Raw genomic sequence first — 20,593 nt, 5'->3', positions numbered from 1 at the left:
CTGAGCCCCCCCACCCCCGGCACCCCCCCTGCCCTGTGATGGGACTCGGGGTCCCGGTGCTGTCACCGTGCTGCGGTGCGGTGCCACCATGGCTCCGTGGGAGCAGTGGGAGCGTACCAGGAGCAGAGGGAGCGCTGGGCCTGTGGACTGGGAGGGCACTGGGAGCACTGGGAGGGCACTGGGACCCTCCGGGGCCTGAGGAGGCCGAAGGCCCCGTCGCTATGGCAACGCCCGGGTCCCCGCCCGAGGGCCGCCGCGAGGGACGCAAAGCGCGCCCATTGGCCAGAAGTTAAAGCGCTCTCTCTGATTGGTCGGTTGTCCTCGCCCTCTCCACACCTGTCTCGCGCGCGGCCCCCTCGCGTCAGCCAATCAAGCCGGCGCTGCTGGGCCGAGCCAGCCAATCACTGGAGGGGGGCGCGCCCCCTCCTTGAGGAGACAGGCGGCGCGGCCAATGGAGCCGGGGAAGGGGCGGGGCTCCCCAGCACCTGGCGGAGGGGCGTAGCCGGGTTGGCCCGGCCCCGGGGGCGGGGCCCACCTGGGCGGGGCGGGGCGGGGCCGCACCTGGTGCGGGAGCGGGCGTGCAGTGCGGCGGCGGCCATGGCGGGAGCGGCGCGGCGGGGCGGACCCGGCCCCGGGACCCGGCCCCTGCTGCTGCTGCTCGGTGCAGCGGCCGGTGAGTGCCCGGGAGGGGCGGGACGGGCCGGCCACGAGGCGCCCGAACAATGGGCCGGCCGGGGCCCGGGGCGCCGCCGGTACCGGGGGGGGGGCGGTGGATCCCCGGGGGGTGGCAGCGGGGTCGCCCGGAGGGGGCTGGTACCGGTCCAGCGGGTCGCTCGGGGGGCGCCGGGGCGCTGCCGGTACCGGTACCGGAGCGGTAGCGGGCGGTGACCTGGTGGCCCGGGCGGTGCCGGTACCGGGGGCTCGCGGTGCTGCCGCCTGGGGCGGGGCTGGTGCCCGGGGACGGCGGTGGGTTGCCCGGGAGGGGACCCGGTACCGGGCGGCGGGTCCCCCGGTGCCAGGGCCGTGTGCCAGCTACCGTCCCCGCTCGCGGGAGCCCGGTTTGTTACCGGGGCGGGGGGGGCCCGGTGCCGCCGTACACCGCGATAACGGGCTGTTAATAACCCGGCGGTGTCCGCCCGCCTCCCGCGGGACCTCCCGCCCCGGGGGAGCCCCGTTAGTGCCCGAAACCCCGATCCCGGAGCCGCCACCGCCCCGTTATTTACGGTTTACGGTTGGTTTTGTGGGTGCACGAGACCTTCCCCACCCGGGTCACCCCACCGGGGAGGGGGCACCAGCCCCGGGACCCCCCCCAGAGGTCCCCGTGACGCCCGGCTGAACCCCACTCCCGGGAGGGCAGGAACCGGCCCCCCGCTTTTGGCCGGACACCGGGGCGAGGGCTGTGCCGGTGCCGCTGGCCCGGTCCCGGCAGCTCCGCTCCCACCGAGCCCGCCGTCGGCTCCTCGCTGACACCCGGTAACGTGGGGGGAGCTCAGGCTGCCGGGGGGCTCGGCGGGGCCGGCAGCGGTGGGTCCGGATCCGGCCGCGCTTCCTGGGGCCGGAAACCTGCTGTGGCAAAACATCCCGGCCGATGGCTGTCGGCTTTCCTCGTGCCGCGGGCTCCGGCAGAGTCCCCACCGGCGGTGGCGGGGGCGTCCCTGTCCCGCTCCCCCCGTGGCAGGCGTCGAGACGTGCCCCCGCGCCCCGGGTTAATGAGTAGCCGGTGCCGTGCCACCGGTGCTCCCAAACGCCAAAGTTACAGGGTTTGTCACCGGCGAGCGGGCTGGCGGTGGCCTTCCTGTCCCGGCCGTGACGTCCCCTCCATTGTGCTGGAACAATCCCAGAGCGGGTTGGGATTAACCCGATCCCAGCTGATTTGGACCCGGAGCCGGCAGCGCCTGTGTCCCGGCCGGGACGCCCACCCCGGGGACCCGTCCTGCTCCGGGCCCCCCCGAGCACCCCCACGACGGTCCCACGGGGCCTGCGGGATGTCACCTTTCTGCTCTTTCTGCCCCAAATCCACCCAAACAAACCCCAAATCCTTTTCCCCTCCTCCCTGAGCCGTGGTATGGTTTGAGACACAGCCGCGATGGGGATCCAGTGGCGTCCCCGGCCAACGCCGTGCCACCGTGCCGGCTCTCGGGAGCGGTGCCAGCCCCCTGTTGGGAAGCACTCCGTGCTTTGGGACACCAGCCGCCCCGTTTTCTTCCTGTTTCACCCTAAAATCGCGAATTTCTGCCGCCACCCGCCTGGGTTTTGCTTGGCGGCGGTTCAGGGTGCAAAGGCACAGGTGGGTTGGGGACAAAGCCGTGCCAGTTCCTGGTCACCTTCCCCTGTGGTGTGACGCCCCAGCCGGCGTCAACGCCTTCCCCAGGCCCGAAACCGGGAGCCGGGGCGGCTGTGCTGGGAGACGCCAGCTTCGAGCGGCCTCGAGAACAAGGTACGCGGCCGGCGGCACCAGCCCGTGCTGCCACCGCCATGGCCGACTGCGGCCTGGCAGCGGCGACGGCCGCGGGGAAGGGCGGGAGACACGCGTGTGCGGGCTGTGACGAGGCGTGTGCGCACGTGTGTGGGAACGTGGGGGTGTCTGCGTGCGGGCGTGTGTGTGCACAGAGGGCAGGGAGTTGTGAAACATCCTGGCCAGTTTCCTGCGAAACCAAGCAGAAACCGGGCAGGGCGGGAGGTGACGTGACAGCGCAGGCAGCACCCAGAGCAGGCAGGACGGGATTTTCCAGCTCCCAGGGCTGCGACACGGCGCAACATGCCGTCACCCCTGCCCTGGGGACCGTCACCGCTGCCTCCGGGCTCCCGGTGACCTCCCTGACCCGGCTGCAGCCTCCCCTGCTCCCCGTGTCCCATCTCTGGGGCCACCCCCGATTTCTCAGCCGTGTCTTTTCCCCCCCCGCAGTGTCCCTGGTGGGAGCCCAGGTCACCTCCGAGACCAAAGAAGTGCCTGAAAACAAGCGTGAGTGCCCGGCTCCGGCCCCAGCACCCCCCAGCTCACCGGCGGTCCCCCCCACCCCGTTATCCCGGGGGGTCACGGCCGAGCTGCATCCCCCAGCACCTCCGGTGCTGCAAACGGGGGTCTCCCCGAGGTCCCCGGACCCCCAGAGGAATCGGCGCCCGAGACCGAGGGTGGATTTCCCACGCGGGGCTGGACCGGGGAGGGTTCGGGCGTTCCCGGTTCGGATTGTCGCCCACCGCGGGGCGCGAGCGCGGCGCTGCTCCGGTGCGGCGGCACGTGCCCGCAGCGTCACTGTCCCCTGGCAGCCGCCAACATCCCCTGCTTGGCGTATCGGTCCAGCTGGAGCAACCCCCGCATCGAGTGGAAGTTCCAGAAGGGCTCCTCGCTCATCCTCTTCTACTACGGGGGAGAGCTGACAGGTACGCACCCGGGGACCCCCGGCTCGGGGCATCCCCCCGGTCGGTCGCTCCGTCCGTCTGTCGGAGCCGGTTCCCAGCCCCGTCTCCTCTCTCTCGGCAGAGCCGTACAAGAACCGGGTCCAGTTCTCGCCCACCACCATCCGCTTCAGCACGGTGACGCGGGAGGACACGGGGAAGTACATCTGCGAGGTGGTGGGGGACGGCAGCCAGATCGCCAAGTCGGAGGTGAACCTCATCGTCCAAGGTGCGGCCGCCCCCGAGCCCCCTCCTCGCTCACCCCTCGCGTGGCTTTGCCGTCCCGGGACCCGCTTCTCGTCCCCCTGGCTGAGCTCATCCTTGTCCCCCCGCGTCGCGCGGGGACGGCCGGCCGGGGGAGGGACGCCGGCGCCGCCGTCCCACGCCCTTCGAGCACCCCGTCCCTCCCCGGCGTGAGCCGTGCCGAGCCGAGCCGGCCCCGACGCCGCGCTCTCCCGCAGTGCCTCCCTCCAAGCCGGTGGCCCACGTCCCCACCTCGGCCACCATCGGCAGCAAGGCCGTGCTGCGGTGCACCGAGACGGACGGCTCGCCGCCCCCCACCTTCCGCTGGTACAAGGACAGCATGCTGATGCCCGCCGACCCCAAAACCAGCCTGACCTTCAGGAACTCCTCCTACACCCTGGACCCCGCCACGGGGGAGCTGGTGAGTGCGGGGTGCTCCCCACTGGGGCCCCCCCAGCCTTCCCCTGCCCCGCTCTCACCTCTCCGCTCCCGTCTAGATCTTCGACCCCCTGAGCGGCTTCGACACCGGCGACTACTACTGCGAGGCGACGAACAACGTGGGCTCCCCCCAGACGTCGGACGTCGTCCGCATGGAAGCCAGTAAGGAACGGCAGCGGAGGCCGGTGCCGCGCCTTCCGCCCCCCGCGGCGTGGGGCTTTTTCGGGCTCTGCCTGGGCTGCGCTGGGCACGGGTCGTGTTTTGGGGGACGCCGGTGCAGGGCGACACCGTCACCCCTTCGCCTTTCAGGTTCGGAGATGTTAATTAGCTGCGACGTTAACGACTCTGCGGTACGGCCTCCGGCCGCCCCGGCTGAACAAGCCCTTGGCGTGATGCTGCGGGGGGGGACGGGGGAAGGCTGCCCTCGGGGACGCGAAAACCTCGACTGGGCATCCCCAGCCGCCTCTGAGCTGGATCCGGCTTCGGTGCCGGCCCCGCTCGGAGCTGGATTTGGGCCGGGGGTCCCCTCCGGCCGCTCTCACGCCGGGATTTCCGCGGGGGCCGAGCTGAGGGTTTCCGTGCCGGCGTCCAGCCGCCCTCTGACGTCCCGGTCCCTCGCTTTCCAGGCAAAGTCAACGTGGGCGGCGTCGTGGCTGCGGTCGTGGTGCTGCTGATGGTGCTGGCGCTCGTGGCCTTCGGCATCTGGTTTGCCTACAGCCGGGGCTTCTTCAGCAGTGAGTACCGCGCCGGCCGCCCCGGGACCCGCTCGCCTCGGTGCCCCCCCTGCCCCCCGCCTCAAACCCCTGTTCTGTTTCTTCTATTTCAGAGAGAAAAGAGTAAGTGAAGCCGTAACGCTGCTGCCGCCTCTTCCTCCGCCAGCGGGGACGGGCGGTCTCTTCCTCCCCCAGCCCCTGCCCGTGGGCCGGGAAGGTGCCTCGGGTGTCAGCGGGTGCTCAGGGTGGGGACACGGGGGACGCCGGGCAGCGTGACGTCTGCTAACGCCCTTGCTTTCTGCAGCACCGCCGGCAAGAAGGTGATTTACAGCCAGCCCTCGCACCGCAGCGAAGTGAGTACGGGCTGGGGCGGGCGGTGACGGTGCCACGCGGCCGCGTCACCTTCCCCGGGGCGCCCAAAGGCGATGGACGAGCGGGGACCCCGGTGCCCCCCCCGGGGCTCGCAGCTGCCGTCCCTGTCCCCAGCGCCCCTTGTCCCTGTCCCGCTGGGAGCAAGCCGGGCTCCTCGGGGGCCGCACGGCAAAGCCAGCCGGGTGCTCCCCACCCACGGCCCTGTCCCACCCGCGTCCCGTCACCCGCCGCCGTTAACCCTTGTCACCCTTGTCCCCGCAGGGAGAGTTCAAGCAGACGTCCTCCTTCTTGGTGTGAAGCTCCTCCCGCGCCGCCGGCTCTTGTAAATGTTTCTGAATTACTGTAGCTACGCCGTGATTTTAACTATTATTTTTTTAAGTATCACCCGCTGCCTTTGCAGTCACGCCAGATGTTTTTTGGGGGGTAGGTCTCCTGTCGTCGTCCCCCCCCTTGTCCCCTCCCCAGCAGGACCCGGGTCCCGGCCGTGCCCCTGCGCAAGGACTGCCGCCCCTTGGGGACGTCACCGCGTCCCCGGGGGGTTTCTCGGCCGTGTCCTCAGAGGGGATGAATCTGCGGTGGGGGCTGGTGTAACCCCACATCCTGTCCTGGGGGGTGGGAGCGCGTGTGGGACCCCCCCAGTGCCGGTCCCAGTCGCCCACTGGTCCCAGTCGCCCCCCTGTACTGGGTGGGCTGCGGGTGGCTGCCGCTGGAAATAAACAATCCTGTGTCCTTGTACCGAGCGCCTGGTGCCCTTTCCTGGGGGGGACAGGTCGGGGACGGCTCTGCCCCCCCCGCCACCTGCTTTTGGGGGCTGAGGGGGACCCTGGGGGCATCGGGACCCGAGGGTGACGCACAGGGCCCCCCCCCCCCCCCCCCCCGGCGCAGGCGGCAGAGCCCTTCCCCACCATCAACGTAACCTTTATTTAGTAACCGCTTCGCCTTTTCTCCCCCCGAATGGAGGAGGAGACCCCGGGGTGCCCGGCGGCAGCGGGGCTTGGGCGAGCCAGTCTTTCCGGGGGCACACCTTCCCCGTTATATATATATAGATTAGTTGCACTATATATATATATGTGTATGTATATGTATCACCTGGCCTCAGCGCAGCGAGGGGGGCAGCCGGGGCTGCGCGTTAATAGCAGAGCTCTACGTTAGCAGCAGCGACGGGCTCGAGCGGGGCCGGGGGCGCGCCCGGCCCGGGGGGACGCGGCGCCGCGGCCGTGTCCGATTATCGGTGACGCCCCGGGGTGTCCCCCCCACAGCCCGGAGTGGGGGGGTCAGCGCGGGGAGGAGGGCCCGGCTCTGGGGGTGGCGGTGGAGGACAGGGGGGCTCGGGGGGCTTCTCCTGCCTCAGTTTCCCCCGTTGAGCGTGCGACGACCCCGGACGCGGGGCCGCCCCCGGTGGTTTGGGTGCCGTGGGGCTGGGGGCCGCGGGGAGGTCGAAGGGGGTGCAGGGGGGAGATGGGCTGGGGAGGGGGTCCGCGCCCCCCGGCCTGAGCCTTCCCAGGGCTGGGGGGGGTCCCACGAGGCCAGAGCCTCCCACTCCCCGGCCCACACGTGCAGCGAGCGGCTCGGGTCTCAGCCCCAGCTCACCGGGGCGGGGTCGGGCAGCGGGATGGCTCCTGGCTGGCGAGAAGCGGTGTCCCCGGCCGTCCCCGGGGGCCGGAGGTGGCCGTGCCCCCCGCCCCTGCCAGGACAGCATCTCCCAGGAGCATTGTGTCCTGTGGTGGGGCCGGGGGTCTCCGGCTGGCGTTAGCAGAGCATTAGGGGAGGGGGGACGAGGACAGCCCTGTCCCCAGGCGGGCTGGGACGAGGCGGGGGGGGACAGCCCCACCGGCAGGCGGGCGAGCACCCACGGGGTCCCCGAGGGAGCTGCCCCGTGCCGCAAGGAAAATGGCCCAGGAGGACGGGACAGGGAGAAGAGCCGGCGGCACCTCCGGGCGCTGGTGGCACCTCCGGGGGCCGGTGGCACCTCCGGGGGCCGGCGGCACCTCCGGCGGCGTCGGCGGCACCCCGGCAGGCGCTCAGACGTTGCTGATGCGGACGCTCAGGGGTGCTCCCTCCCGCTCCCGCTCCGCCGCCTCCCGCAGGGACTCCTCCAGCTTGACCTTCTCGGGGTCCCCGAACCGCACGGTCTCGTGGAGGCAACAGGGCGCCGTCACCTTCACCACCTGGTCGAAGAGGCTGAAGTCGGCCACGTACTTGCCGCTGGCCGAGAGGGAGATGGCCGGGGTGAACTCGTAGCCCCAGAGGATCTCCTCGGGCAGGTAGGAGGTGCGCACCTGGCACGTGGCGCTGGTGGACTCCACGGTGCCGCTGAGGATGACCACCAGCTCGAAGTCGCCTTCGCCCGTCCGTAGGGCCATGTCCCGGAAGGGGCTGGCGTCGTCCACCACGTGGTAGAAGGTGAGGGGCAGGATGAGGAAGGGGCTGTCGGAGGAGGTGTCCACCTGGAAGTCCACGTTGACCTGGTTGAGGCGGACGCTCTCGCCCTCCTTGGTGAGGTGGGTCTGGAGGAGCTTGCCCGTCACCTGGCAGCCGATGAGGAGGCTCTTGCGCATGTTGGCCACGCGGATCATCAGGCAGGTCTTGCCGTTGTGCTGGGCCACCACCGCGTTTTGGCTGAACTTGATGGTCTCGGCGCGTTTCTTGGGCCGGGCGATCTTGGCCAGGAAGGTGCCGGTGATGAAGATCTCCATGATGGTGGTGAGGACCAGCTGGGTGATGAGCAGGACGATGGCGAGGGGACACTCCTCGCTGATGTAGCGGAAGCCGTAGCCGATGGTGGTCTGGGACTCCAGGGAGAAGAGGAAGGCGCCGGTGAGGGTGTGCACCTGCATCACGCACGGCGTGTGGTTGGCCGGGGGGTCAAACTCCAGCAGGTCCCCGTGGACCACGGCCACCAGGTACCAGATGACGCCGAAGGCGAACCAGGTGCCGGCGAAGGTGGCGGAGAAGAGGACCAGCTTGTACCGCCACTGCATGTCGATGAAGGTGGTCCACAGGTCCTTGAGGTACAGGAAGCGCTTGTCGGCGATGTGCTCCATCCGCACGTTGCTGCGGCCGTCCTTGGTCATCACCCGGCGCCGGCGCAGCCCTGAGCCGATGAGCGGGCGGCTGTCGGTCTGCGTGGTCTGGCTGTAGTACACCTTGGTGGCCGACGTCATCTGGAAGAGGCGGTGACGGGGAAGGGGGGTGAGGAGGTGCCAGCCGGCGGGGGGGGGGACGGGGACGGGGGTGAGTGGGTGGAGGGATGGGAGAGGAATGGGTGGACGGACGGAGGTAGAGGAAGGATGGGGGGAAGATGGGTGGAGGAGAGGGATGGAGAAGGATAGAGGGGTGGATGGAGAAGGCTGACAGATGGACAGGGCGCGCGGCGCGAGGGTGCGCGGTGCGTGGCGCAAGGGTGCGTGGTGCGAGGACGCGCGGTGCGAGGATGTGCGGTGCGTGGATATACGGTGCGTGGTGCGAGGATGTACGGCGCGAGGATGCACGGTGCGCGGTGCGAGGGTGCGCGGTGCGAGGATATACGGTGCGCGGTGCGAGGATGCACAGCTGAGCGAAGGAATGGCCGGACCTGCGGGATGGGCGGGGGGCCAGAGGGGGGGCGGGGGGCGAGGACGGAGGTTTTGGTGTTCACTGGGCGGCCGGGACGGAGCCGAGGGGGTGGCAGACGGAGAGGGCGGACGTGGGGGACCCGGGTGGATGTGGGGGTGCGCTGGGGCACGGATGGGTGGGTGGGAGCTATGGGGGGGACACCCCCCCTTCCACCCCTCCTCGGGGGGGGGGGGGCGAGGGCAGGCGGGGGCTGAGGCCGGGAGGATTCGTCTCACGCAGAGCCCCCGCGCTGTCCCCGGGCCGTGTGGGGACACCGGCCCCGGGGCTGGTGGAGACCTGACGCACTCGTGGCACCTCAGTGCCGGGGGCTGCTGTCACTCCCACCCCTCCTGCAGCCTCTGTCCACCCGTCTGTCCATCCAGCCTTCGCCCAGCCATCCGGCTGTCTGTCCCTCGCCCTATGAACCAACCCACCCGTCCGTCCGTCTGTCCTCCTGTCTCGCCATGCACCCATCATCTCTCCATTCCTCTGCTCATCCACCCACTGTCCGTCTGTCCGTCCCTCCAGACTCGATCCACCAGCCTGTCCATTGCTCCTGCCCAGCCGTCCGTCTGTCTGTCCATCCACCCCTTTATCCATCCATCCATCCACCCATCTGTCCATCCAACCGTGCACACATGGATCCATGCCCCTGTCTGTCCATCCCTGTAGGCGTCCGTCTGTCCAGCCATCCCTCTGACATCCTTCCATCCACGTGAGCTCTCGCCTGTCTGTCCATCCATCCATCCCTATATAGGCGCGTCCATACGCTCGTCCATCCATCCATCCATCTACTCACCCACCCACCTGTCTGTCCGTCTGTGTGTCTGTCCCCCTACGAACTCATCCCTCTGTCCCCTGCCGCCTCCCCCCATGCCCCCCCCGTCCCGTGGAGGGCACCCAGGCGTCCTGGCTGGGCAGGAGGAAGAGGAAGGGGGATGAATGGGAGGTGACAGGGACGAACGGCTGGTGGCAGCGCCAGGCACGTTTCCGTCCCCGTCCCCTGCCAGCCCCGGCCACCACCGCCGGCACAGAAAGGGCCTTTCAGCCCACGCCAGCGTTTGGCCCTGCCGCGGTTTCCGCCACGGATGCGGCAGGGCAGCGGGCCGGGGACGCCGGGGACGCGATGGCACCACGGGGGGTCTCCTTGGAGCCCCGTGTCCCTGCGCTCGCCAAAGCCGGGAGACACGGGTGACACTGCCACAGTCCTGGCTGCACCGCGTCCCCTCCTGGGGAAAGGCCCCGCGGAGGGGACGGTGACGCCGGGGACACGGACCTGCCCCATCCCAGCCGAGCTGCTGGGGCTCCCCAGAGCCACCACGTGTCCCCAGAGGCTCCACGCATCCCCGGAGCCACCATGTCCCCAGAGCCACTGCATGTCCCCAGACCCGCCATGTCCCCAGGGCCACCACAGCCCCAGAGCTCTGCCCACGCCGGGCAGCGACAGGCGCCGGCACATCCCCACCGTGACCCAGGGGGCCACGGCGGTCCCTGCAGCCCCTCGGGGTCCCTGTGCCCCCCAAAGTCCTTCTGCTCCTCTGGGGTCCCTTTGCTGTCCTCTCTGGGGTCCAAGCACCCCTCTTTGGGGTCCCTGCACCTTGTTTGGGGTCTAAGCACCCCTCTTTGGGGGTCTTCCACCCTTGCAGGGTCCCTGCACCCCTCTTTGGGGGTCTCTTCACCCTCCAGGGTCCCCCACACCCTGGTTTGGGGGGTCTCTGCGCACCCCAGGGTCCCCTGCACCCCTTCTGGGGGGTTCCCACACCCTCTTTGGGGTCTCTGCCCCCCCCATTTTTGGGGTCACTGCATCCCATAAAGCGCCCGTCAGGGGCCACGTGCCCCCGTGCCCCCTGGCCAGGCTCCCATGCCTGGACACGGGTTGTGACAAGCCGGCGCTTGTTCCCGGTGCGGGGACGGTGCCCGCGGGCAGAGCCGCTGCCGCCACGGCCAGGCCGGTTACCCATTAACCCCCCTCGCCCCCGTGCCTCGGTTTCCCCCCCGGGGATGCTCGATGCTGGGGGTGAACGCAGGGGTCCAGCCCCACCTGGGGGGTCCAGCGTGGGACGGGGGGGACACGGGGATACGTCCCCCCTCGCCGCGTCCCACTGGCACCACCGGCCCGGGCGCTGTTCCCATGCCCGCGCGGTGCCAGCCGTGGCCGGGCTCCCCGCCAGCGGCATCCCCCCCATCCCGAAACTGGGGCGCTGGGCTCCACGGTACCGGTGGCAACTGGGAATGGTGGAGATGGGACCCCATCCCCACGGCGGGGTCGGGGCGGCGGGGGGCCGCGACGTGGGGCAGGTCCCGCGGGGCTGGGGGTGTGGGGCGGCCGCGCGGGGCTGGCGGGGGGGGGGACGGGGACGGGGACAGTGGGGCCATTGTGCGCCCCGGAGGAGAGGCCTCAATGGAGCTGGCGGGGCACAAAGGCGCTTTGACGAAGCCCTTCGTTAGCATGCAGGGCCCCGCGCGCCCCGCCGCCAGCGTGGCCCCCAGCGGGGGTCCCGGGGGGCCCTGCCGCCCCCCGCCACCCACCCCGCTGCGCCAGTGGCCACTGAGCCCCGAACACCTGGGTCTCCCTCGCCACCCCCTCCTCGTCCTGCGGACCCCCCCACCCTCCCCAGCACCCCCCTATTGAGGCCAGACCAGTTTGAGCCCAAATTTGGGGCCGGTGACGGGGCCCCCGGGGGAGGGGCGTCCCCGCGCCCTTCACGCTGCCACCCACACCCGGGAAGCGCCATGGGGGGCAGGAGCCCCTCCCTGCCCCGGCCATGGGGGCGATGGGGACCCCCATTCTCCCCTGCAGCACCGGGGGGACCCCAAAATGATGATTTTTGGGGGGGGTTCCACCCAGGGCTACCCAACCCCCATCAGCCATCGGCGGAGGCTGCAGACTGGGGCAAAAAAAGCCCGTTCTGGCGCTTTTTCGAGCTGCCCCCACAGCGCGGCCAGCGGGGCCACGGGCGTGGGGCTCCCACAGGACCCCCGCAGCGCCGGTGCCGCCGATGGGGCGGATTAGGGTTGGGGGCTGGCAGCGGTGCAGGCAGTGGGGCTGGCAGTGGGGCAGGCGGCGGGGCGTCCCCACGGCCACCCCGCTCCCCGGGGACAGCCAGCGCCGGCGCGGCTCAGCCCTCTGTAGCCATCGGAGAAGCCATCTACGGCACCAGCACCGGTAACCGCAGCCCCCTCCAACCGGCCCCCTTTAACCCCCTTAACCCCCAGCCCGGTTAAACCCCAGCCCGGCTAACCCAGAGCCTCGTTAACCCCCAGCCCCGTTAACCTGCAGCCCGGGTAGCTCACAGCCCAGCTAGCCCGCAGCCCCGTTAACCCACACCAGGGGTAACCCACAGCCTGGTAACCCTGCAGCTCGGTCAACCCACAGCTGGGTTAATCCACAGGCAGATTACCCTGCCGCTGGGATAACCTGCACCCCGGGTAACCCACAGCTGGGATAACCCACAGGCAGGATAACCCACAGCCCAGATAACCCACAGCTGGGATAACCCACAGCTGGGATAACCCACAGCTGGGATAACCCACAGGCAGGATAACCCACAGCCCAGATAACCCACGGCCAAAATAACCCACAGCCTGGGTAACCCACAGCCCGGGTAACCCACAGCCCAGATAATCCAGCGTAGCTAATCTGTGGCCCCACTAATCCACATCCCACCTAATCCAGCGTGACTAACCCACAGCCCAGCTAATCCAGCGTGGCTAATCTGTGGCCCCACTAATCCACATCCCAGCTAATCCAGCGTGACTAACCCACAGCCCAGCTAATCCAGCGTGGCTAATCTGTGGCCCTGCTAATCTGCAGTCCGGCTAATCCAGTCTGACTAACCCACAGCCTGGTTAACCCACAGCCCGGTTAACCCACAGCCTGGTTCACCTGAAGTCCAGTTAACCCGCAGCCCAGTTAACCCACAGCCTGCTTAACCTGCAGCCCAGCTGGGGCCACTAACCCAGAGGCCGGCAGGTCCCCACTTGCACACTGTGGGGACCTGGGGGGGGACGGGGACGCTCCAGCCCCCTCCACCCGAACGCCCTTGAAACGTCCCATCCCCGGGGACCCGAGCCCACGGGGGGCTGGGGGGGATTAACCTCCTCCAGCGCCAGGCTGAGGCCACCCGGCATCGTTACACCAGTGGGGGGACCCAGGAAGAGCGAGGTCCTCGGGGGCGGTCCCCTATTTGGGGGTGACCTCCTGGGGTGGGGAAGGGGCCATCCCCAGGGCCTCAGGCCTCATACCCTGGGGGCTGTGGGGACATTTGGGGACGGGTGGCCCTGGAGATGCCTGGGGTGGGGAGAGGGGTGGGCACGGCTGGGGGCTGCTGCGCCCCTCCATCCTCTGTCCCTCCAGGTCCCCCTGCGCTGGGGAGAGAAGGGGGACACCCACGGGGAGTGGGGACAAGGGGACATCAGGACAGGGGGACATGGGGATACGAGGACTTGGGGACTTGGGGACATGGGGACTTGGGGATATGGGGACATGGGGACTTGGGGTACAGGGGCAGGGGGATACGGGGACTTGGGGATGTGCAGAATGGGGATATGGGGATACAGTGACAGGGGGACGTGGGGTACAGGGGAGAGGGGGAGATGGGGACACAGGGACACGGGGATGGGGGACATAGGGATAAAGGGACGTGAGGATACAGGGGCACGGGATATGGGGACACAGGGATGTGGGGACACAGGGTTGTGGGGGTACGTGGGGCCACGGGGGTGTGGGGCTATGGGGACATGGGACACGGGGACATGAGGTTATGGGGTCATGGGACACAGGGATGTGGGGAGATGGGGACAGAGGGATGCGGTGCTGTAGGGGACACAAGGACGCGGGACTACGGGGGACACGGGGCTATGGGGGACGTGGGGCGCGGGGGACACGGGGACGTAGTTCTGTAGGGACGCAAGGACGCGGGGCTCCGGGGACGTGGGGTTACGGGGTCCCGGCGCCGGGGGCTGCGGGGACCCGGGGACCGATCCCGCTCCAGCGGCGCCCGCAGGTGCCCGCAGCCCTCGGGGCGCCCCGGAGGGGACGGGGGACCCCCGGGCCCCCCCCCGGCCGCCCTTACCTTGCTCGGGGAGGGCCCCAGGGCGCCCGGGGTCCCGGCCTCGCTCAGCCCGGCCGCCGCCGGCTCCCCATGGGCTTTATGGCTCGGCGGGGCCGGCGGCGGCGGGACGGGCCGGGCCCCCCCGCCTGTGCCCCCCCCCCCCGGCCCGGGCCGCCTCGCCGGGCCCGGCTGGCACCGATTGGCGGGGCCGGGGAGGGGGCCCGGGGCGGGGAGGAGCCGCCGGGGGCGGGACGGGGGTTAATGGGGTGGAAAACGAGCCGGCCCGCGCCGGGTCACGTTACCGGCCACGGGGGGGCGAGGGGACCCCGCCCGCAGCCACCGGCACCGGCCCCGGCCCCGGGCAGGGTCCGGGCGGGGTCTCCCGGGCTCCGGTACCGGCCCCGGGGAGGGTCCGGGCGGGGTCCCCCGGGCTCCGGCCCCGGGCGGGGTCCGGGCGGCGTCCCCCGGGCTCCGGTACCGGCCCCGGGCAGAGCCCCCCCGGTCACAGCAGCACCCACCCGGGTGGTCCCCAGGGACCCCCCTCCGGACCCCCCGCCCCGAGCATCCCCGTGGGTGTGAGCGTGGGGTGACGAGGGTCCCGCCAGAGCCGGGCGGGGGCTGGTGTCACCCGTGTGCACAGACGCGCACACACAGAGTGGCCCCCCCAGCACCCCCCGTGGGGGCAACGCCAGCCCCGATACTGCTGCTTGTGGGGAGCAGCGGGGTGGGGGGGCGCGGGGTGCGGAGCTGTGGGGCTGCGGGACCGTGGGAGCGCGGGGTGCGGAGCCGAGGGTCCGCGGGTCCGTGGGGCGCGGCGCCGCGGCCGCCCCACACAAGGCCCCGCTGTTCCGGGGCCGGGGCCGGTTCCCCGGGGCCGCGGCACAAAGCGCCTTTGTCCGTCCGGGGGGGCCGGGGGGGCCGGGGCTGTGCGGGGGCTCCCGGAGGCGGCCTTGGGCCCCGGGGGAGGGCCTGGCCACCGACGGGGGGTGGCTAGTGACCACAGAGCCCTGGCTAGTGATGGGGGTGCTGGCCAGCGCTGGGGGGTCCTGGCTGGTGATGAGGGGTCCTGGGCTAGTGATGGGGCACCCTGGGCTAGTGATGGGGGGGGCCTGGGGTAGTGGGGGGGGGGACCTGGGACCTGGGCTAGTGAAGGGGGAACCTGGGCTAGTGATGGGGGAGCCTGGGCTAGTGAGGGGGGGGCCTGGGCTAATGAGGGGGCTGGGGTAGTGAGGGGGACCTCGGGCTAATGGGGAGAGGGCTGGGCTGTTGAGGGGAACCCTGGGCTAGTGAGTGGGGGGGTCTGGGCTAGTGATGGGGAACCCTGGGCTAGTGAGGGCGGGCTCTGGGCTAGCGGGGAGGGCGGGACCTGGTGTGCACCGCCCCGCCGTGCTCAATGTCACACGCGTGTGCACCCCCCCCCCCGCTGTGCCCTGTGTCACCCTCCCCACTGTGCCCCACGTCACGCACATGTCCCCCCGCACTGCCCCACGCACCCACCCCGCCGTGCCCGTGGCCCGGGTGTGCGCGCCTGCCCCCCCCCCCGCGCCCCCGCACACGCGTGTGCGCACCCCCCCCCGCGTGCTTTCCCACGCGTGTGCACCGCACCGCCGCGTCCCGGACCCCGCCGGCCCCGCCCGGCCGGGGCGGGGGTCACGCGTGGGGGTCCGGGGGCGGGCGGGGCCGGCGGGGGCGGGCGCTGGTCGCTATTTTTAGCCGCGCGCTCCCGGGGCGCAGCCGTTGCCGGGCAACGGCGGGAGCGCGGCCACGGGAACGGCGCGGGGGGGGGTGGGGAGGGGGGGGGCTGCTCCGGGACCGGAACCGAGCCGGGACCGGGAGGGAGCGATCCGGTGCGCCGGGCGCTGCGCTCCCCCCGCGCCATGCGCGCAGCGCAGCGGGGCTGCGCGGCCCGGCGGGAGCGGCGGCCGCGGGGCGAGCGGTGAGTGCGGGGCCGGGGGGACGCGGCCGGGGGGGGGGGGGGTCCTGCTGCCCCCCCCGCGCCCCATCGCCCCCTGCATCCCCCGCCGAGCACACGGGGGTGGCACCCAGGACCCCCCCCCACACACACACACACTCCGCGGGTGGGGGGTGCGGGGGGCACGCGGGGGCCCGGCCTGCGCAGAGGGGCCCCCCCCAGCACAGACCGCGGAAGATGCGCCCCCGCCCCCCCCCCCCGCAGCTCCGCTCGCCCCCCAGGCTGGAGGGTCCGTCCCCACGAACTCGGGTGGGAGTGGGGTGCCCCACGGCGGGGAGGGGGGGCACAGCTGGGTGCCGCAGGGCCCCCCCCCCCAGGGCGGGGGGGCACAGGAGGAGGGTGTGCGTGTGCAGGCGTGTGTGGTGTGCAAGGAGGAGCTGGGTGTGCTTGTGCAAGGCCCAGCGGCGTGCGCACGCGTGTGTGCACGCCTGTGTCCACGCGTGTGCGTGTGGCCCAGCTCCGTGTACACGCGTGTGCCGCCATTGGTCCGGGATGTTGCACACCCCATCTCGGTGCACGGGGGCGTGCAAGGAGCCCCTCGGGGTGCACGCGTGGGCCTGCAGCCACCGGGGGCAAACACGTGTGCGTGCGTGTCCCGGGGGGCTTGTGCACACGTGTGCACGCCTGCTCACATGTGAGCGTGCAAGGCGTGCGTGCCCTGGTGCCGCGTTCACGCGCGTGCGTGTGAATGCACGTGCGCGTGCACGCGTGTGCGTCTGCAGGCATCTCTGTACACGCGTGTGCAGGCATGTGCGTGCGTGTGCACACGTGTGTGCGCGTGCGTGTGCATGGGTGAGCGCACACGCGTGGGCTCAGCACCCCTGGGTGCTCCCGTGCCTCAGTTTACCTCCCCCCCAGGGACCCGGGGGGGACCCAGGCGTCCCTGCAGCCCCCCCCCACCACCAGCTGGTGCCCCCGTCCCCTCCCAGTCCCCCCAGTTCAGAGGAGGCGACCGGCGCCATTAACCCCTTCCCCCCCGCAGCCTCTGAGGGGCCATGGCGCAGGACAACGCCGCCTTTTGCGGGGTCCCCGAGGGGCTCCCCGGGGAGGCGAAGCCCCCCCCGGTCCCGCCCCGCCGGCGGGGGCCCGGCACCCGCAAGCGCCAGCGTTACGTGGAGAAGGACGGCAAGTGCAACGTGCAGCACGGGAACGTGCGGGAGACCTACCGCTACCTCACCGACATCTTCACCACGCTGGTGGACCTCAAGTGGCGCTTCAGCCTCCTCGTCTTCATCCTCGCCTACGCCGTCACCTGGCTCTTCTTCGGCCTCATCTGGTGGTTCATCGCCTACTGCCGGGGGGACCTGGACCACCTGGAGGACCACGCCTGGACGCCCTGCGTCAACAACCTCAATGGCTTCGTCTCCGCCTTCCTCTTCTCCATCGAGACGGAGACCACCATTGGCTACGGCCACCGTGTCATCACCGACAAGTGTCCCGAGGGCATCGTGCTGCTGCTGCTCCAGGCCATCCTGGGCTCCATGGTCAACGCCTTCATGGTGGGCTGCATGTTCGTGAAGATCTCCCAGCCCAACAAACGAGCCGAGACCTTGGTCTTCTCCTCCCACGCCGTGGTCTCCCTGCGGGACGACCGCCTCTGCCTGATGTTTCGCGTGGGCGACCTGCGGGACTCGCACATCGTGGAGGCCTCCATCCGCGCCAAGCTCATCAAGTCCAAGCAGACGCAGGAGGGCGAGTTCATCCCCCTGGACCAGACCGACCTGAGCGTGGGCTTCGAGACGGGCGACGACCGCCTCTTCCTCGTCTCGCCCCTCATCATCAGCCACGAGATCGACGAGCGCAGCCCCTTCTGGGACGTCTCGCGGCACCAGCTGGAGAAGGACGATTTCGAGATCGTCGTCATCCTCGAGGGGATGGTGGAGGCCACAGGTAACGGGGACGCCGGCGGTGGCTGGGGGGTGGGATGCGCTCGGGGACACCTCATCTCTGTGAGGACACATCACCTCCGTGGGGACACCTCATGTCCACGGGAATACCTCATCTCTCTGGGGACACCTCATCTCCGTGGGAATGCCTCCATGGGGACATCTCATCTCCATGGGGACATCTCCTCTCCATGGGGACACCTCATGGGGACATCTCATCTCCATGGGGACATCTCCTCTCCATGGGGACACCTCATGGGGACATCTCATCTACATGGGGACATCGCACCCCGTGGCCCACAGTGTGTTCCTGCCTGGTCCTGGCTGGGAGGTGACCCCAAATCCACCCTCACCCCCAAGCTCATCCTGGACGTGGGTCCCCCCACCCAGAATAACCCCAGTGCAGGACTGGGGGGGGGGGGGAGGGGGGAGCCTTCCCCTGTCCCCCCTTCGCCCCATGGGAAGCCTTTGCCTGGCCTGGCCCCACGAGGAGCTTGGAGAGGGGACCCCGATGACAGGGACAGCCCCTGATGTCCCAGCCCGTCCCCTGTTTGCCAGGGTGTCCCGTGCACTGGGTGCAGCACAGACCCCCCAGCCAGGACTGGGATGCCCCTCCTAACGGGTGCTGCACATACCGGGGTGCCCCTCGCACCGGGTGCTCTGCAGACCCCCCCCCAGCCAGGACCAGGGTGCTCCATGCACTGGGTGCTGCAGATGTCGGGGTACCCCATGAGGTGGGTGCAGCACAGCCCCCCCAGCCACGATCAGGGTGCTCCATGCACTGGGTGCTCCCTGCAATGGGTGCAGCACAGCCCCCCCAGGCCGGGGTCAGGGGGCTCCATGCACTGGGTGCTTCACGTATCGGGGTACCCCATGCAGTGGGTGGAGCACAGCCCCCCCAGGCCGGGGTCAGGGTGCTCCATGCACTGGGTGCTGCAGATATGGGGGTACCCCATGCGGTGGGTGCAGCACAGCCCCCCCAGGCCAGGGTCAGGGGGCTCCATGCACTGGGTGCTTCACGTATTGGGGTGCTCCCTGCAATGGGTGCAGCACAGCCCCCCCAGGCCGGGGTCAGGGGGCTCCATGCACTGGGTGCTGCAGATATGGGGGTACCCCATGCGGTGGGTGCAGCACAGCCCCCCCAGGCCGGGGTCAGGGTGCCCCTCGCACCTCCCCATTGCTGAGGGGGCACCCTGCCAGCCCCGGGCTGGGGACGGGTGCCCCCCGGCTGCCCACCGGCTGCCCGGCGCAGGGATGACGTGCCAGGCTCGGAGCTCGTACCTGGCGGACGAGGTGCTGTGGGGCCACCGCTTCACCCCGCTGCTGAGCCTGGAGGAGGGCTTCTACGAGGTGGACTACGGGGGCTTCCACCAGACCGTGCCGGTGCCCACTCCGGCCTGCAGCGCCCGGCAGCTGGCGGCAGCGGCTGCCCGCCGCGACGCCCACCTCTACTGGTCCATCCCCAGCCGCCTGGACCAGCCGCTGGAGGAGGCGGCGGCCGCGGCGGGAGAGGGGGACCCCGACACCCCCCGGGAGAGCAACGGCACCCTGGCCAGCCCCGAGGCGCGGTGATGGGCCACGGGTGGGTGCGGAGGTGCTGGGCGCCCCGCCGCTCCCTGCCACGCTTTCTTTTAATAAATCCCCTTAAATCCCCCCCCCCCGGCTTCTGACGGTGGTGGTCTTGGGGTGCGGGGTCCTGAATTTTGGGGGGGGGGTGTGCCTGGGTTTGGGCGGTGCCAATCCAGTGCCCCCACTGGGGAATTTGGGGTGAAACAGTGGTGGCAGAGCCTCCCCCCCATTGCTACAGGTGATGCCAGGCAGGGATTAGTGCCCCCCCCCCAGGATTAAGGGGAGGCTCCACACTATGGCACATTACCCCCCCCCCGGCATTTTTTCCCCCCTGGGGGTGCTGGCTTAGCCCTGACCTTCCACTCCCTCATTTATTATTGTAGGGCCTACAGTAACCCCAGGGTGAGGGGTACAACCTGGGGCCGAATGGGGGTGATGCCCGGGGGGGGGGGGGTGTCATGCAGCTTCATTAACAAAACTCAAGCTCCAAATTAGGGTGTTTTAATGAAGGGGGGAAACCGAGGCAGCACCTCCCTGGGCGCCCATGGGTGCCCCCCAGCAGGTTTGGGGGGCAAAGGGGGGGGCACTGCCCCACTCCAGTGTCTCCACCACCCCATGGGTGCTCACGGTGTGGTCTGGGTGTCCTGGGGGTGGGCACGGGTGGGTGCAGGGGCCTGCGGGAGGGACAGAGGGGACAGGGAGGGGTGGCACCGCACACTCTGTGCCCCCCCAATGCACTGTGAGCCCCTAGCACTGCGGGCATGAGGAACCCCAGGATGGGCACGGGGGTCTCTAAGGACATGGGGACCCCCAGGGTGGGCGGGGGGGGGGTCTCTGAGGACATGGGGACCCACAGGGTGGGCGGGGGGGCTCTAAGGACATGGGGACCCCCCGGATGGGCAGGGGCGTCTCTGAGGACATGGGGACCCCCAGGGTGGGCGGGGGACACCAAGACCCCCATGACACCAAGGACAGGAGGACACTAAGGTGTGTGGGGGGGCACCGAGCCCTCCTGCCCCCCCACGTCCCCACGGACCCCCCCCCAGCAACGGGGGGGGCGGTGCTCGGAGAAGCAGGCGGAGCCGAGCCGGGGTCGAGTCATCCGGACGCCCCGCCCACCGCCCGGGCCCCGCCCACCGCCCCGCCCAGGCCCCGCTCCAGCCCCGCCTCCGCCCCGCGGCCGACGCGCCCCCACGTCCCGGGTGGGTCGGGGGGGAGGGAGCTCCCCCCCCAGCCACGACGCGTGGGTCCCCCCCGAGTCCAACAGCGGGGCGCAGCCCGGGGCCCCCCAGGACTCCCGGGTCCCCACGGGTGTGTGCACACGCGCGTTGGCCGGGGGGGGGCGGTGTGTGTGCA

The 20,593-nt window shown here is 70.8% G+C and overlaps 3 protein-coding genes across 3 annotated transcripts; 2 read left to right on the top strand and 1 right to left on the bottom strand.

Moving 5' to 3' along the window:
- The first annotated feature begins 533 nt into the window (after positions 1-533).
- On the top strand, positions 534-5,897 carry F11R (F11 receptor). Its single transcript, XM_075524922.1, has 10 exons — positions 534-673; positions 2,906-2,962; positions 3,268-3,381; positions 3,482-3,625; positions 3,858-4,060; positions 4,137-4,239; positions 4,704-4,808; positions 4,904-4,913; positions 5,095-5,143; positions 5,424-5,897. Exons 1-10 carry the CDS (start codon positions 598-600, stop codon positions 5,457-5,459), a joined length of 897 nt encoding a protein of 298 aa, XP_075381037.1. The 5' UTR covers positions 534-597; the 3' UTR covers positions 5,460-5,897.
- Positions 5,898-7,183: 1,286 nt separating this feature from the next.
- On the bottom strand, positions 7,184-9,535 carry KCNJ10 (potassium inwardly rectifying channel subfamily J member 10). Its single transcript, XM_075524980.1, has 2 exons — positions 9,518-9,535; positions 7,184-8,326 (listed from the first exon to the last, which is right to left on the bottom strand). Exons 1-2 carry the CDS (start codon positions 9,533-9,535, stop codon positions 7,184-7,186), a joined length of 1,161 nt encoding a protein of 386 aa, XP_075381095.1.
- Positions 9,536-15,697: 6,162 nt separating this feature from the next.
- On the top strand, positions 15,698-19,240 carry KCNJ9 (potassium inwardly rectifying channel subfamily J member 9). Its single transcript, XM_075524877.1, has 3 exons — positions 15,698-15,746; positions 16,765-17,672; positions 18,921-19,240. The coding sequence occupies exons 2-3, from the start codon at positions 16,778-16,780 to the stop codon at positions 19,238-19,240; spliced, it is 1,215 nt and encodes a 404-aa protein (XP_075380992.1). The 5' UTR covers positions 15,698-15,746; positions 16,765-16,777.
- The last annotated feature ends 1,353 nt before the right edge of the window (positions 19,241-20,593 follow it).

The sequence above is a fragment of the Mycteria americana genome, chromosome 25 (assembly GCF_035582795.1).
Source record: "Mycteria americana isolate JAX WOST 10 ecotype Jacksonville Zoo and Gardens chromosome 25, USCA_MyAme_1.0, whole genome shotgun sequence".
Taxonomy (NCBI): domain Eukaryota; kingdom Metazoa; phylum Chordata; class Aves; order Ciconiiformes; family Ciconiidae; genus Mycteria; species Mycteria americana.
The sequence above is the reverse complement of the archived record's forward strand: the minus strand, read 5'-3'. Positions and strand labels throughout refer to the sequence as shown.